At 35.8% G+C, this 14,270-nt stretch overlaps 1 protein-coding gene across 2 annotated transcripts in view; it reads right to left on the bottom strand.

The window, feature by feature from the left end:
• Positions 1-2,297, bottom strand: part of st6galnac3 (ST6 (alpha-N-acetyl-neuraminyl-2,3-beta-galactosyl-1,3)-N-acetylgalactosaminide alpha-2,6-sialyltransferase 3) — a 129,353-nt gene extending 127,056 nt beyond the window's left edge. For both annotated transcript variants that reach the window (XM_016512996.1, XM_016513001.1), the window contains exon 1: positions 2,087-2,297. In XM_016512996.1, the coding sequence (XP_016368482.1) occupies positions 2,087-2,104 (18 nt within the window). In that variant the 5' untranslated portion in view covers positions 2,105-2,297. The remainder of the gene's footprint in view (positions 1-2,086) is intronic.
• Between the last annotated feature and the right edge of the window lie 11,973 nt (positions 2,298-14,270).

The following is a 14,270-nucleotide window of genomic DNA, read 5'->3' as shown; positions in this document are numbered from 1 at the left end:
TCCTTTTTAATTATATTTGTATTAAATATTTATCTATTTGTGAAGAATAATTTGTCTTCTAGAGTATAAGTATGTTTATTTTACACGTTTATTTTTTAATCCATTTTCAAATGATTTCAAATTTCTTAAATATGAATTAAAATAAATACAATTATATCGGCTTTATATCAGCCATCGGCCACCCTGCTTTCCAAGATATCGGCATCGGTATCGGCTGTCAAAAAACCCATATCGGTCGACCACTAAAGATTTTCTAAGTTTATCTATGTTTCTACCAAGCAGAATCTTGCTTACCTATGTATTGATGTAATTAGTGACCTCTGTTAGAGTATAATTACTGGTGTTTCGAGCATGTAAGAGAGTGAGTATTGAAGCTGGCTTCTGCCGATGAAACTGCAAACTATTTTCTTCAGTACATTTTTCTTCAATTGATTGCATCTCTGACTCCTGGTCTTCATTCACTCCTGGGAAGTGGTGGCCTAATGGTTAGAGAGTCGGACTCGTAACCCAAAGGTTGCGGGTTCGAGTCTCGTACCGGCAAGAATTGTAGGTGGGGGGAGTGACTGTACAGCACTCTCTCCCACCTTCAATACCACGACCTTGAGCAAGGCACCGAACCCCCAACTGCTCCCCGGGCGCCGCAGCATAAATGGCTGCCCACTGCTCCGGGTGTGTGTTCAAGGTGTGTGTGTGTTCACTGCTGTGTGTGTGCACTTAGGATGGGTTAAATGCAGAGCACTAATTCCTAGTATGGGTAACCATACTTGGCCACATGTCACGTCACTTTCGTCACTTTCACTTTCAACACACCTGGTCCTTGGGTTTTAACTGTAAATTCCCCAACAGGATGCTCAAGCAAACAAGCTCAAGTTTTGATAGCACAAATCAACCTACCAGTGGCTACAAAAACAATACACACTTCAGCTTTAATACACATTGGTGAACAACACTAGCTGAACAAACTAGAGAAAGACATATAAAGTGTTTAATTTTTCAAATATTACAAGAACTAAGATGATATATAAAGGAAATTAGAAGTTGTGATTTAAGGCTGGAATACACTACACAACTTTTATAAGCATCATACACTGAGGATCACACTACAAGACAACTCAAGCAGTAACATGCGCCTTCTTGCTAGTCAACATTATTTGTGTTCTAAAATCAGCTCAAAATATCAAACAAGTCTGATATCTTCAGACTGGATGGAATCTGAATCTGAAGTTAAAATTGGAGCCTGTACCCATCACTACAAAAGTTTCCGACTGCTGAAAATCTGCAGACTGCCTCTGACTTTTGGCAACTTGCATTGACTACAAATCAGGCAAAAGTTGTGTATCAGCTATTTTTGAATTAATATGTTCTTTTCTCCTTTTTTATAACTTACTGCCCATGTCTGAAAATGTGCAAAAAAATAAATAAAATCAACACTTCTTAAAGGTTTTTAGAGTGTTTTTTTTTTCCCCCGATTGACACAAGGCCACAGATTCAAGCATGTTTGAAAATGCAATCTGCTTTTACTGTCCTTTTTTCACATCACAATAACAATCCAAAAAAAAAAAAAAACCTTCAGCCACTTATCATGAGTAGTGGTATCCTGATGCATGAAGGTCTTCGTTTGTTTCTGAATAGAAGGTTGTGAAACCTCAGGGAGGATATAAAAACCATAAATATACATCACTGGTTGTAATAAAGTGCATATTACATTAAAACGAATAACTTTATTGCATTGTATGTCTCTTACAACGAAAGGTCTTTGCAGACTCAGACATCGTCATCGACATGTTTGGATACAAGTCTTATTATTGCATAAACCAGGATACATCAAATAAATCTGGTTGCAAAGTGTAAGCAAACTGAGAGATCACACGTGTCTCACTTGAACAATGTTACAAGACATGAAGCTTCTACCACACAGTTACACTCATTACTAAAGAACCAAGCTATTAGCAGTATCCTCCGATTCTCGTTGCACACTTCTGATTTTAAAATACCAACATTGCGAATGCAATCTGAGCAGCACGTTAACGCGCATCCATACATTACTGGATATGAGGCGAGACAAACACTCAGCTGCTCGACTTACCTTCCAGAACCAGGCCATCTTAAGAGTGAATAATAGCTCGCAGTGCTGAAGTGCTCGTCCCTAGCTATAGACGGAAAGGCCAGTATTGGCTGCTTTATGATTTATTTATATGCGCCATGGATGTCCGTCGTTGGTGTGGCGATGAAACATTTCAGTAAATATTGTGGAGTACCGTTATTCATGCTCTATTCCCTGATCTACAGAGCTCGGGTTAACGTGCGCTCCTATTGGCTCATAGCTACGAGAGCCACGCCCCCTTCATCATGTGACTGATATTTCATTCCTGTGCTGTTCAACGCGCTGTAATGTAAAGGATGGCCAGTGGATGACAGTAACTTCACTATTGTTACAACGTTATACACGCGGTAATAATGATTTATCATTGTCTGTTTAGATTTGCTTTAATGATAGATAGATAGATAGATAGATAGATAGATAGACAGATAGATAGACAGATAGATAGATAGATAGATAGATAGACTGCGTGTGTCTGTGTGAGGTCAATGAAAATATCTTCATGCGCATAGCTGAACAATTCCAAATGTTCATGAATATATATCTGACTGACGCATTATAAAATATAAATTTTTTACATCATGTATACGATAGTGCTGCATGTAACAACGTTGTTGTTTTATAATGTTCACAAGTAAATACTAACAAATGCTAAGCATCTAAAACTCAAAGGAACCATTTTGGTTAAATTTGAAAAAGCAATTGTGTATGTAATTTAATATGAAGGTACCATAAAAAAAAGTGTATAACGAAAATAATGGTCAAAGTTTGAATGAAATGTGCAAATGTATTCAAGCTAAACTAGGTCACAGAAACATGAAACAGTGAGATTTGCGGTTGATTCTACATGATTACACAGCATTCAAGGTCATGAAGTGTGCAGCACAATGCGACTCTGGCTCTGTGTTAATTCAGGCATTGTGAGGTTCTGTGAGATGGATTCTGAATGATGATCTCTCTTGGGCTCTGTAATTCTCTGCCTGTGCTGACAGACTCAACAATGCAGCTATGCCAGAGAAAGTTCCCTCTTAAAGGGATAGTTCACCCAAAAATGTAAATTCTGTCATCATTTACTCACCCTCGGGTTGTTCCAAAACTGTACGAGTTTCTTTCTTGTGCTGCACACAAAAAAAGATATTTTAAAGAATGTTGGTAACCAAACAGTTAGCCATTTACTTCTATAGTATAGAAAAACTATAAAATTTTCACTTTGGTGTGAACTATCCCTTTAGATCTTCAAGCATTTCATGATCAAATAATGCTTGGGAATGCTAATATTTTCAAAATACTTCCAGTAGCTGCTTGCACAAGGATGTGGATGTTCATTTTTTTGTTTTTTAAAGTAATTAAGGTTCTGAGACATAATGCTATACCTTTACTAGAGAGACAGAGTTACTTTATTATTTACATCTGAAGTGATGCCATAAAACTATGACCTCTTCAAAGACATATCACTGCACAGTCCTATTCTCAACCACTATTTTCATCAGTCTTAACGGAATAGTTCACCCAAAAAATGAAAATGTACTCATCTTTATAGGCCATCCAAGATGTAGATGAGTTTGTTTCTTCATCAGAACTTCATCACTAAAGGATCCTCTGCAGTGAATGGGTGCCGTACAATAGCTATCGACTTCCATTGTCTGAAAAAAGTCTATGGTTATCGTCAGCTGTTTGCTTATACCAACATTCTTCAAAATATATTATTTTGTGTTCAGCAGAAGAAAGCAACTCATACAGGTTTGGAACAACTTGCTGAGGACAAAATTTTGGGATGAAGAGATGAAGAGATATGGAGTTCAAAAGTTTTTGCGTTTTTGAAAGTAGTCTCTTATGCTCACCAACTCTGCATTTGTTGATTAAAATACATTTAAAAACGTAATATTGTGAAATATTAACAGTGCTTTTAAAAAAAGTGTTGGGTAAATCTGATATAGGCTATTTAGGCTGTTTAAAACCAAGTCCCCACCTTACAATTTCTTTTTCGATAATCTGTTTCACAAGAAAGAAAGAAATGATCTGTTGTTACTTCGGTTACATCACAACTTTAAAGTGCATGGGCAGCCTCATGTTCATTGCCTATTATATGCGGGTGGCCCCCGCCCTACCTTAACCTGGGGACGCCATTCCATCCAAAAAACCACTATCACTGCCTTAACTTATCTAATATAAGTGCTAAAATCTTTAGTGTTTCCCTTCTTCAGCTGCGCAGCATTATAACACCAGTCCCAAGTCTCTTTACAGGAATAAGGTTTATTAGCAACCAGCAGAGAGTCACAAAAACTGCAACAAAATAAAATAAACACATTTATATGTTAGGAAAGGCATACAAATTGCAAGGTTTTCTTCACTTTGATTGGTTATACTCACCTCTTTGCCAAGCCCCTCTGTTAATAAGCAGATCAAATTCCCCATTTGTTAGTCACTTCCAAAGCCCAGTGGTTCTCAAACTTTTTATACCATGTACCACCTCAGAAAATATTTGTCTCTCCAAGTACCACCATAATGACCAACATTAAAATACAGTAGCGTAGTAGACCTAATTATTCAGCTACAGCTATGCACAGTTCCAAAACGAGGCAGTTTTATTCCTAATAAGAATATTTATTATTGTCGGCCACTTTAAACATTGTAAATACAGTTTGAACATTAACACTGCACTGTGCTTAAATGATTAAATTAAAATGTAGCCTACTGTACCTAAAAGTTAAATAAAAACTGTACTGTACTTAAAAAGTTTAAAAAACTGTACTGTACTTAAATGTAAAGTAAAAAATGTACAGTACTTGATCAAAAAAAATTAACACAGGCATCATTTAGCCACCTTGCAAACTTTTTAAAAGTGTTTTAACATTAATCAATATTTAATTCAGTGATTCCTATGCGTACCACACTTTGAGAATCAGTGGCCTAGAGACTACTAAATCATAAGACAGAGTAGTTTTAGCATACTTGTTCTAATTTCCTCTTTGGCTGCACAGTGCTTTTCATCATTTCGGGTTGCAACAAAAGCATATAACTTTTAAGAATATCAAAATAGGAATTGATCAAACTAATAAAAGTATCATAATAATTTCCATATTCCATTATATAACAAAACATTTCATTCAACGTCAAACATTGCCAGCACAAAATGAAATGTACTGAATAAGACATGCAGAAAGAAATATTATTTTAGGACTGAGCCTAGAGACCTAATGTTCAATGGAAACAAACAAAACCAAGAACTAACGTCAAGCTGACCCGCATGGCTGGATGTGTGCTTTTCTATTGTATCGCAGAGAGAAGCTGTGTTAAACAGAATTGAGCCTCAGGCAAGCTTTAAGAAAAGCTCACTTAATAACTAAATGAGAAAAAGGCCACAGGAAAAAAAAAAGTTGTAAACCAGGCTGTGCCCTAATTTTAGATTTAGATTTTGTCGGCATATTGTTTCAAAATGATCATTGGGTTTAAGACTTTTTAAAAATATTTATATATATATATACAGTTGCATGCAAAAGTTTGGGAACAAAATAAGAGAGATCATACAAATGCATGTTATTTTTATTTAGTACTGTCCTGAGTAAGATATTTTACATGAAAGGTTGTTTGTTCTGAACAGATAAACTTAACAGATAAACATGCATTATGAAGCAACTGATAAAATGAAAATGGCATACTTATCAGGATATTCAGAGTGAAGGCATTATCAAACTCTTTGTAGCCTGAAGTAGTTGTTTATTTGATGGTGGTAAACTAGATTAACCAATAAAGAGGGTAAATCTATCACTTTGAACTTTGCTTTGAAGTGTTTCATGCACTAATTAGGACCGCATCCCTAATCCATCCACAACAATTAAAGGGATAGTTCACCCAAAATTAACATTCTGTCATCATCTACTCATCCTCATGTTGTTCCAAACCCGTTTGACTGACTGTCTTCTGTGAAATGCAAAAATAGACGTTTTGAATAATGTGCTAGTCGCTCTTCTCCACGTAATTGCAATGAATAGAAACTGAAGCTTCTAAAAAGATGCAATCTTTTTTGCAATCAGTCCATGCTAAAGTTTTCTGAACTCATAGCTTTGGGAGAGAAGTAGTGATTTCCGTGAACAGAATGCATAATGCAGTTGTTCCAATATTAGCAGGGCTGTGATTATTTATTTATTCATTCATTCATATTCAGTTTTTGCTCCTCCAATGAAAATAGTTCCAAATGCGGCCAAAGCAAATTGAATCACACTTCTGAGCAACACACAGTTGTGTTTCAACCCTGAATAAATCTGTGTTTTAGAATGAATTGCTTGAGTAAATCATTTTTATTTGGCAATCAATTTATAACCAATTTACATGACAGTATTCACTTACACGTCCATCAAAATGCAATACATTAGTTAAACAGATCTACAATGATCATCATATAAATCATTTAAATAATTTAAAAGCTTTTCAAACCAAGTAGTAATTCAATATTTCATTTAAATTTTAAATATTAAACATGGATTGATTATAAATGCCACATTTGGTTTCCATCTTTATCTATTAAAACAAATGTGTGTGTGTGTGTGTGTGTGTGTGTGTAATCTTTTCAATATGATTAACTTTCATACCTAAAGACTTACAAAGAAAGTTTCCAAGTCAATAAAAAGCATTCTACTATAAAAGCTGTTCAAAATAAGTGAAACGCAATCTATTTTTCCTTTTTTTTTTATCTTTAATGAGTTTTATTACGTAAACGCAAGAATACCTTTTTATAGAGTTAATTAATATTCGAGTAATATTTCAAGATTTATATTTTAGTAATATTTCTTAGGATTACTTGATTATCCATTCATCATTTTTTAGAAAAATCATGTTCAAATGTATGTATCATATACGACACAATAGCCTATTCATGTAAAAAAGACAAATTACTGGGATAGAATATAGAGTGACGACAAATATAAAAGGATATATTTATAGTGTGCCTCCTTACAATGTACCTCCAGGAACAGAGTTCCTGTGCTATGTGCTATCATTGCTCTGTGCTGAATAGTGTTAGAGGAGTTAGTCAGTGCATTGACTGTTAGAAATATTTTGACATCAGTTTAAAGGGCAGTACATGTACATTTTCCAGTATGTTTGTAAACAACCAAAGTACTAGGTTGGTTAAGTAATTTCTGAAATGTAAACTTGTAGAGAGATGCAGTGGGATGAAAGCAATAAATGCTGCCCCCAGGTGGCGGGGAGAGGAAACAACCAATTTAGGAAATAATCATCGAAATTAATGACTAGTAAACAAAGTTTAAATAAGCCAAAAAAGAGAGCGAATAAAGACTAGCATAATTTAAACCTGTAATATGATCACAGACTTTTAAAGATTGTTAGAAACATTTTAAAAGTACACAAAAGAAAAGAAACAAAAGTACACAAATTGATTAAAACAAGCGTTTGGTTGACGTTCCTCTCTGTAGATCACTTCTCTACAGGACAGCAGCTGTACTATAGAGGGGCAATGATCATCAGGAACCTCATTCCATTTTTATTGTTATTTTTTTTCTAATGATTTTTTATAACTTTTTTTTACAATTAATTTAAATAGTCCTGCATTGTACAAATGTATTAAAAGCACAAATCAATTATTATTAAGTCATATACAAATAATCTACAAGTATAAGAATCAATGTAGCATCTCACACTGTGGGAAATTGCTTTATTATATAATTAAACAGTGTAAAAAATCCTTTTCAGTTTGTCCAAGACCAGGTTAAATATATAGTTCAGTCATGAAACTCTAGATGGCGCATGATCCATCGCCATGCTAAAATGTTCAGAGAGTTGTCATGATTGAAATCCTTATTTGAGAAACCACTTCCATCTAACCATCATAAAAGCTGTCTTTTATCTATAACCTGCTCATCCTGAATCATTTCTTCTAGAGGTGACCCTGACAGAAAAAACACCTCAAGCTGTCCTCACATCATTAAGCTGCTGGACTGACAGGACCACCCTGACCATTACATAATGTTCTTGGAGCACCTTTTGCCCTCCAAGGACATGCTCGTCTTTTGGGAACACTACAGCAGCCTCTTCAAGTGAGGAGTTCACGAGGCAAGCAATTGAAGAGGCTGTCAAGGTGCCGTTTGTCTTCCATCAGGACATGGAGACGGAGAACGTTCTTGTCAACAAGGACTCTGGAGATCAAACTGACTGACTTTGGGTGTGAGGTCCTGCTGAAAAGATCTTTTACAAGAACTACTGTTGGCCCTCAAACCTGTAGTTTGGAACTTAAACTCAGCTAACACCATATGGGTTGCTATCATAACCAGCAATTTTAATCTCATGAAAGAAAATAATGAGAAAGTTGTTTGTTGACTTATGTTTTAGTTTTGCCAGTGATCTACATGCAGTATTTTATTAAATATGTTTAAATAATTTGTACAATTTTGAATGTTCATATTTTAAGAATGGTGCCTCCCCTTTTTGTGCATGTACTGCAGTATTTTGTCTGTTGCAGGGTGTCCAGTCCTGCTCCCGGAGGGCCACTATCCTGCTAAATGTATGCCAAATCCTAATGAAACACACCAAAAACACAAACTAACTAATCAAGGTCTTAATGAATATTAGAAACTTCCAGGTGTAACCCCTCTCTCCCGGGTCCTCACTGCCACACCTCGTTCTCGCTCCGAGTGGGTCTCGAACCCGGGTCTCCGGCATGGGAGGCGGACGCACTAACAAGGAGGCTAAAGACTGCAGCCGCTAGCGTCAATCGCTAGTGCGTCTCTTGAGATCAGGAGAGTGAGGTTTACCTGCACAGCACCTACCACTGGCCTCCGTTACACTCACCCCCCTAAGCCTCACCCCCATCCGGGTCACGGCACCAATGTAACCCCTCTCTCCCGGGTCCTCACTGCCACACCTCGTTCTCGCTCCGAGTGGGTCTCAAACCCGGGTCTCCGGCATGGGAGGCGGACGCACTAACAAGGAGGCTAAAGACTGTGCTGTTTACCTGCACAGCACCTACCGCTGGCCTCTGTTACACAGGCAAGTGTGTTGGAGCAAAACACCACAGGACATTGGTCTTCCAGAAGCAGGATTGGACACTTCTGGTCTATTGTGTAATGGTATGAGATTTCCAAATCAAATCTGTTATAAGTGTAATAAAATTAGAGAGAGAAAGAGAGAGAGAGATTCATATGGAGAAGAGGGTCAATTTTGCATTTGACAGGCTGACACGAGTTGCCTTAGCGTCTTTGCATATGATTGCATATTTGAGGTGAAAAATTTTACAGCTTGCAAAATGACTTGCTTGGGGAAATCTGTTCTGACTCATGTTGCTGCTTGAAATGCACTACAATCCCTGAACTTCCTGCCATGAATGACCAGGTCCAAAAGGTTCCTGTCATGGCCACTGCAGAAATCCCCGCGAAGGCCACCTTAAAGGTTCCAGTCGCTGCTGCCTCAGAACCAACTGGGTCAGAGAGATCCATGTCACACGCACCACAGAGGTTCCTGTCTCAAGGTATCCTTTCATAGCTGCCCTGGTCACACAGCTCTCTGTCCCAGCCTGGAAGGTCAGCCGTTACATTTCCAGAGCTTCTTGTCTTGGTCACTACAGTACCAGAGCTTCCTGTCAACCCAACCCCAGTTGTCCCTGATACCAAAATGTCCCACAGGTTCCTTTCACGACCAACTGGCTCACAGATTTCCCTAACATATCCACTCTAGTGATGCCTCAAAGAATCATGTCACTGCTGTCCCAAAAGTTCCAACCGAGGCCGCCCCAGTGTTTCTTGTCATTAAAAATACTGTGATTCTCAAAATAAACACTGATTGTGTTGTTGAATTAGAAAGACATAAGTTCAGCTGGAAATATATTAACTTTTACTGACCTGACCAAAATAAATGTGGGATTTTTAAATTGTAATATTTCAGCATTTATAAAGTTATTATGAATTGTGGGTGAAACATTGGAATTCTTTTACTGTGTTTAACTGTTGTTACATACAAATATTAATTGTTGTTTTTAACTACTGAATCAAACTTCTGAAACCTTGCCAAGCAAAGAAAAACTGCATGAATCACCTGTGATATCGTACCGGACCAACAAAATGATTTCTGTGAAATCAAGAGAATTTGCAAGTTGTGTTCAAGGTTCTTAGCAGGTGACAACAAGCAATGCAACCAGATGGTATCTCACCACGATTCCTCAAAACCTGTCCAAGGCATCTGGACCCAGTCTGCACAGACATTTTCAAGAGTTCTTTGACCCACCCTGAGGTTTCAATCTGTTTCAAACTGTAACTACTGTCAAACTGTGGTCACTTCTGTCCTCTACTGACAGCATTCATGAATCCTTGGACCCTCTGCAGCTTCATACTGAACAAACAAATCAAATGACACCACTTCTCCAACCTTGCAAACAGCCCTTGAGCTATTCATACATTTACTGGGATGTGTGTACTGATTTATTGTACACAGCTCCACCTTCAACACTATAAATATGTCAAAACTGGCCTTAAAACTCCTGGAGCTGAGTAAATCTATCTGAAACTGGACACTTGACTTTTTATCAGGCAGCCTCCAGGTGGTCAGGATGGTAAACATAATAACAGGAGTATACTTAAAATGTGACCCACTTGGTCGTTTAGTCATCCTTGTCTTATGATGTACAGTATGTGTGTGTTTCTTAAGTTCAATGGACAGCACTTGTGGCAGAACGTTGATTAGCACAGACATAGATCTTCACTTGTGACTCTTTTTGCTTTAAATATGGGTTACAATGAGACACTCACAATGGAAATAAACATTCAAATAACTACTGTTTCAAAAGTACCATAAGATGCAAACAATATATGCTTACTTAAAAATGCGTATAACCTTTTCGGTGTAATCCTATTTTACAACTTTGTTGCCATGACAAGATAACCACTAAAACTTTTAAATAACCAGAAGATTTAATGTATAAGTATTTGTATAAAATTATGGCACCACATTTTTGCTTTTACATCCTCCAAAAATGATATTCCCATCCATTCTAAGTGCCTCAGTGGAACTTGGATTCATAGGCCTACTGTAATTTGCTGTTCTATGGTAGACAGAGTATAGATTTCTTCTGTACTGCACAAATACTGACCAAAATAAATGCAGCTTTTTTTTTATTGTTATACTTTAGTGTTTATGAAATTATTTTGGATTGTGTGACACTGGAATTATTTTACTGTTTTAAATAGGTGTTATATATTTTGTAACACATATACAGTGGGTACGGAAAGTATTCAGACCGCCTTAAATTTTTCACTCTTTGTTATATTGCAGCCATTTGCTAAAATCATTTAAGTTAATTTTTTTTCCTCATTAATTTTTCAGTTTTTCTTTTTTAATAAATTTGCAAAAATGTCAACAATTCTGTGTTTTTCTGTCAATATGGGGTGCTGTTTGTACATTAATGAGGAAAAAAAATTAACTTAAATGATTTTAGCAAATGGCTGCAATATAACAAAGAGTGAAAAATTTAAGGGGGTCTGAATACTTTCCGTACCCACTGTACATTACGTTTATCATTAAAAAATACATGTAATCATGTAATTTTTGCAATATCCATTTTTTTCTTTGTCTGCTTAATCAACTACCAATTTAAAATGCTGAAATTGAGTTTCAATAAAGATATGTATTATTGTAAATCTCTCTTTTTTTCATGCCACAAATGCTGATTAACCTCAACTTGAATTAAACTGTGATATTCCTTTAAAACATGGGCTGCTTATCTATACTTTTATTATTTTATTAATTGACAATGAAGTTTAAAAAGTAAGTTGTAAGTTGAAAGTTACATCAGCTCGTGTTTTTTTTTTTTTTTTTTTGTATTATATTGTATTGTCCTTATTAATAAACTCCTTGAAGGGAAAAGATGAAAATATTAAATGCACAAAATAAAAATAATTCTGTCTGGGGGGGGGGGAAAGATTGATTTGCTGTCATTCAAGATCAGGGTATCTCAGGACACTGGAAGCAAAACAAAACGAAATGAAAAACAATTTGCTGTCAGCTGATTGAACTTCATCTTTGACTTGGTCTTCATTGTTCATATCTCTTTAATGGATCAAGCTGTGTTCAGGTCTCAGATGTTTGGACCTCAATTTGCATTCATAACCATTAACATATAATAACTACAAATAAATAGAGAGAAATAATGTCCTAGGTAGAAAAGTTGTCATCGACCTGCAAACATTATGTGCAAACAAAACATTGTCCTTAGCAAATCCTAAAAGGATATTTTTTCAGAGCACCTGTATTACGCAGAGCTGCTGTCTCAGCTCTATATCAGGCTACTCACTATTCACCTATGACTGCATTTCCATTTCAGCAACCGCATCATCACATTTACTGATGACACCACCATTGTTTGTATTTTATCAGTGATGAATGAGGCATACAAGAAGTCTTAGATGTCAGCAAAACAATGGAAATTATATTTGGGCAACTCGCACACTATTTTAGGACCAGATTTGACTTATCTGATAATATAACAGATTTTTCTTCAGAAACTTTGATTAAATAAATTTTAAAAAAAGACATGTAATTTCCTTCATTGGGACAAACTGAGTCAGCACTGTGCCCACTTTCTGTTCTTTCTACAATTAAGGTCACATTGCATTTAGTCACATTTTGCTTCTTTTTTTTTTTCTGAATCGCTAAAACACTAAACCCCATTATCTGAGCCAAATGTTCAGACACATAAACCCATCGAATAAATCATTCTTTTGGCAAAACAATTTCAGTTAGTTACACACTTTGCACTTTTTTTGCAAAAAAAAAGCTTTTTTTGTAAAACTCTAAACACATTCTCACTCACTAAAACACACTTCACACCATGAACACAGCTACCATACAGCTGTCATTTACACACAACTCAAAATTGATCACACTTGTCTCTAATGATGTGATCAAAATATACAGCTAGTCAGTTCTGAGGTGTGCTAAATGTTGATACTAATAATGGATGAAAAAAATCTTAACCCGCATCCGTCCCTCCCGAACCTATAACAAAAGTGTCCCTCGCGGGTCAAAATGACCAGAAGGCCAAAAATGACACTAATTTTACTTTTGGTCCAGAAAGCTTATATTGGTCCATTTTTATATATTTTTTTAAATAATTTTTTATGTAGGTTTTTTTTTTTTTGGTGATTTTTATTTTATTCACATTAAATTCTGGATATTTTTATGAAAATTAGCATATTTTTATACATTTTTTCACCAAAAAAACAAAGAAAGACAATTTCTGCATATTTATACTTTAAACATGATCATCCATCGACACTGAATGTCTCTGATGCCTTCTGGTGGGGAAAAATGACATAAACTTGCATTTTATGATTACAGCCACTAGAGGGGCCTATTGAACCCTATGGAGATTCTTAAATGAGCCAAAAAAGTGAAATCTTTAAAACTACACCAACTTGAGGCTTCATTAAGCTTTCAGATATAGCTCAAGGCTTTCAGATATATATCAAAAATTTAAAAAACTATATTTTGTAAAAAAAAATAATAATTTGAAATTGATACTGATTTTTAATCCAAACACATGCAAATTCATGCAGTTTCATAAATATGTAATAAATATAAAATATAAATATGATATAAACTCATTGGTCTCCACCCCCATCACTCAAATTTAACTGTGTTAAGTAAAAAAAAAATTCAAAATGACAGTCATTTCCCAGCAGAAACATCATAAATGCTATAATGTGTTTCAATGGGAGTGTGTGTGCTATGTGTGTATGTGTGTGTGTGTGTGTGCCTGTGTGTTTGGGTATGCATCTTTTCTGGATTGTGTCAGATTTTATATAGTAAAAAAAAAATCTAATAAATAAAACAAATGCTGTTTTTTTCGGACATTCCATTCATTCCTATGGCCGGGAATGTAATAACTGTGGGTGTAATACTTTTTTTATTACACCCACATAGAATCCTCGATTCGACTCAAAAATGTTTGTGTGTGCTCCATGCTCAAGTGTGACAACATTAAATAAATAAAAAAAATCGCAGTTTTTTCGTAAATTCCATGCTTTTCCAGTGGTGGGACACTTTTGATACTTTTTTTATAGCACCCACTTAAACTGCTCGAATTCACTCGAAAAAATTTTTTTCATGTATTCCCAGTTCAAGTGTGACAAATGTAACAAAGTCTCATACCATAACGATCAACGTT

This window comes from Sinocyclocheilus rhinocerous, unplaced genomic scaffold, assembly GCF_001515625.1.
Source record: "Sinocyclocheilus rhinocerous isolate Xijiao unplaced genomic scaffold, SAMN03320098_v1.1 scaffold1724, whole genome shotgun sequence".
Classification (NCBI taxonomy): Eukaryota; Metazoa; Chordata; class Actinopteri; order Cypriniformes; family Cyprinidae; genus Sinocyclocheilus; species Sinocyclocheilus rhinocerous.
This window is presented reverse-complemented; position numbering and strand designations above follow the sequence as displayed.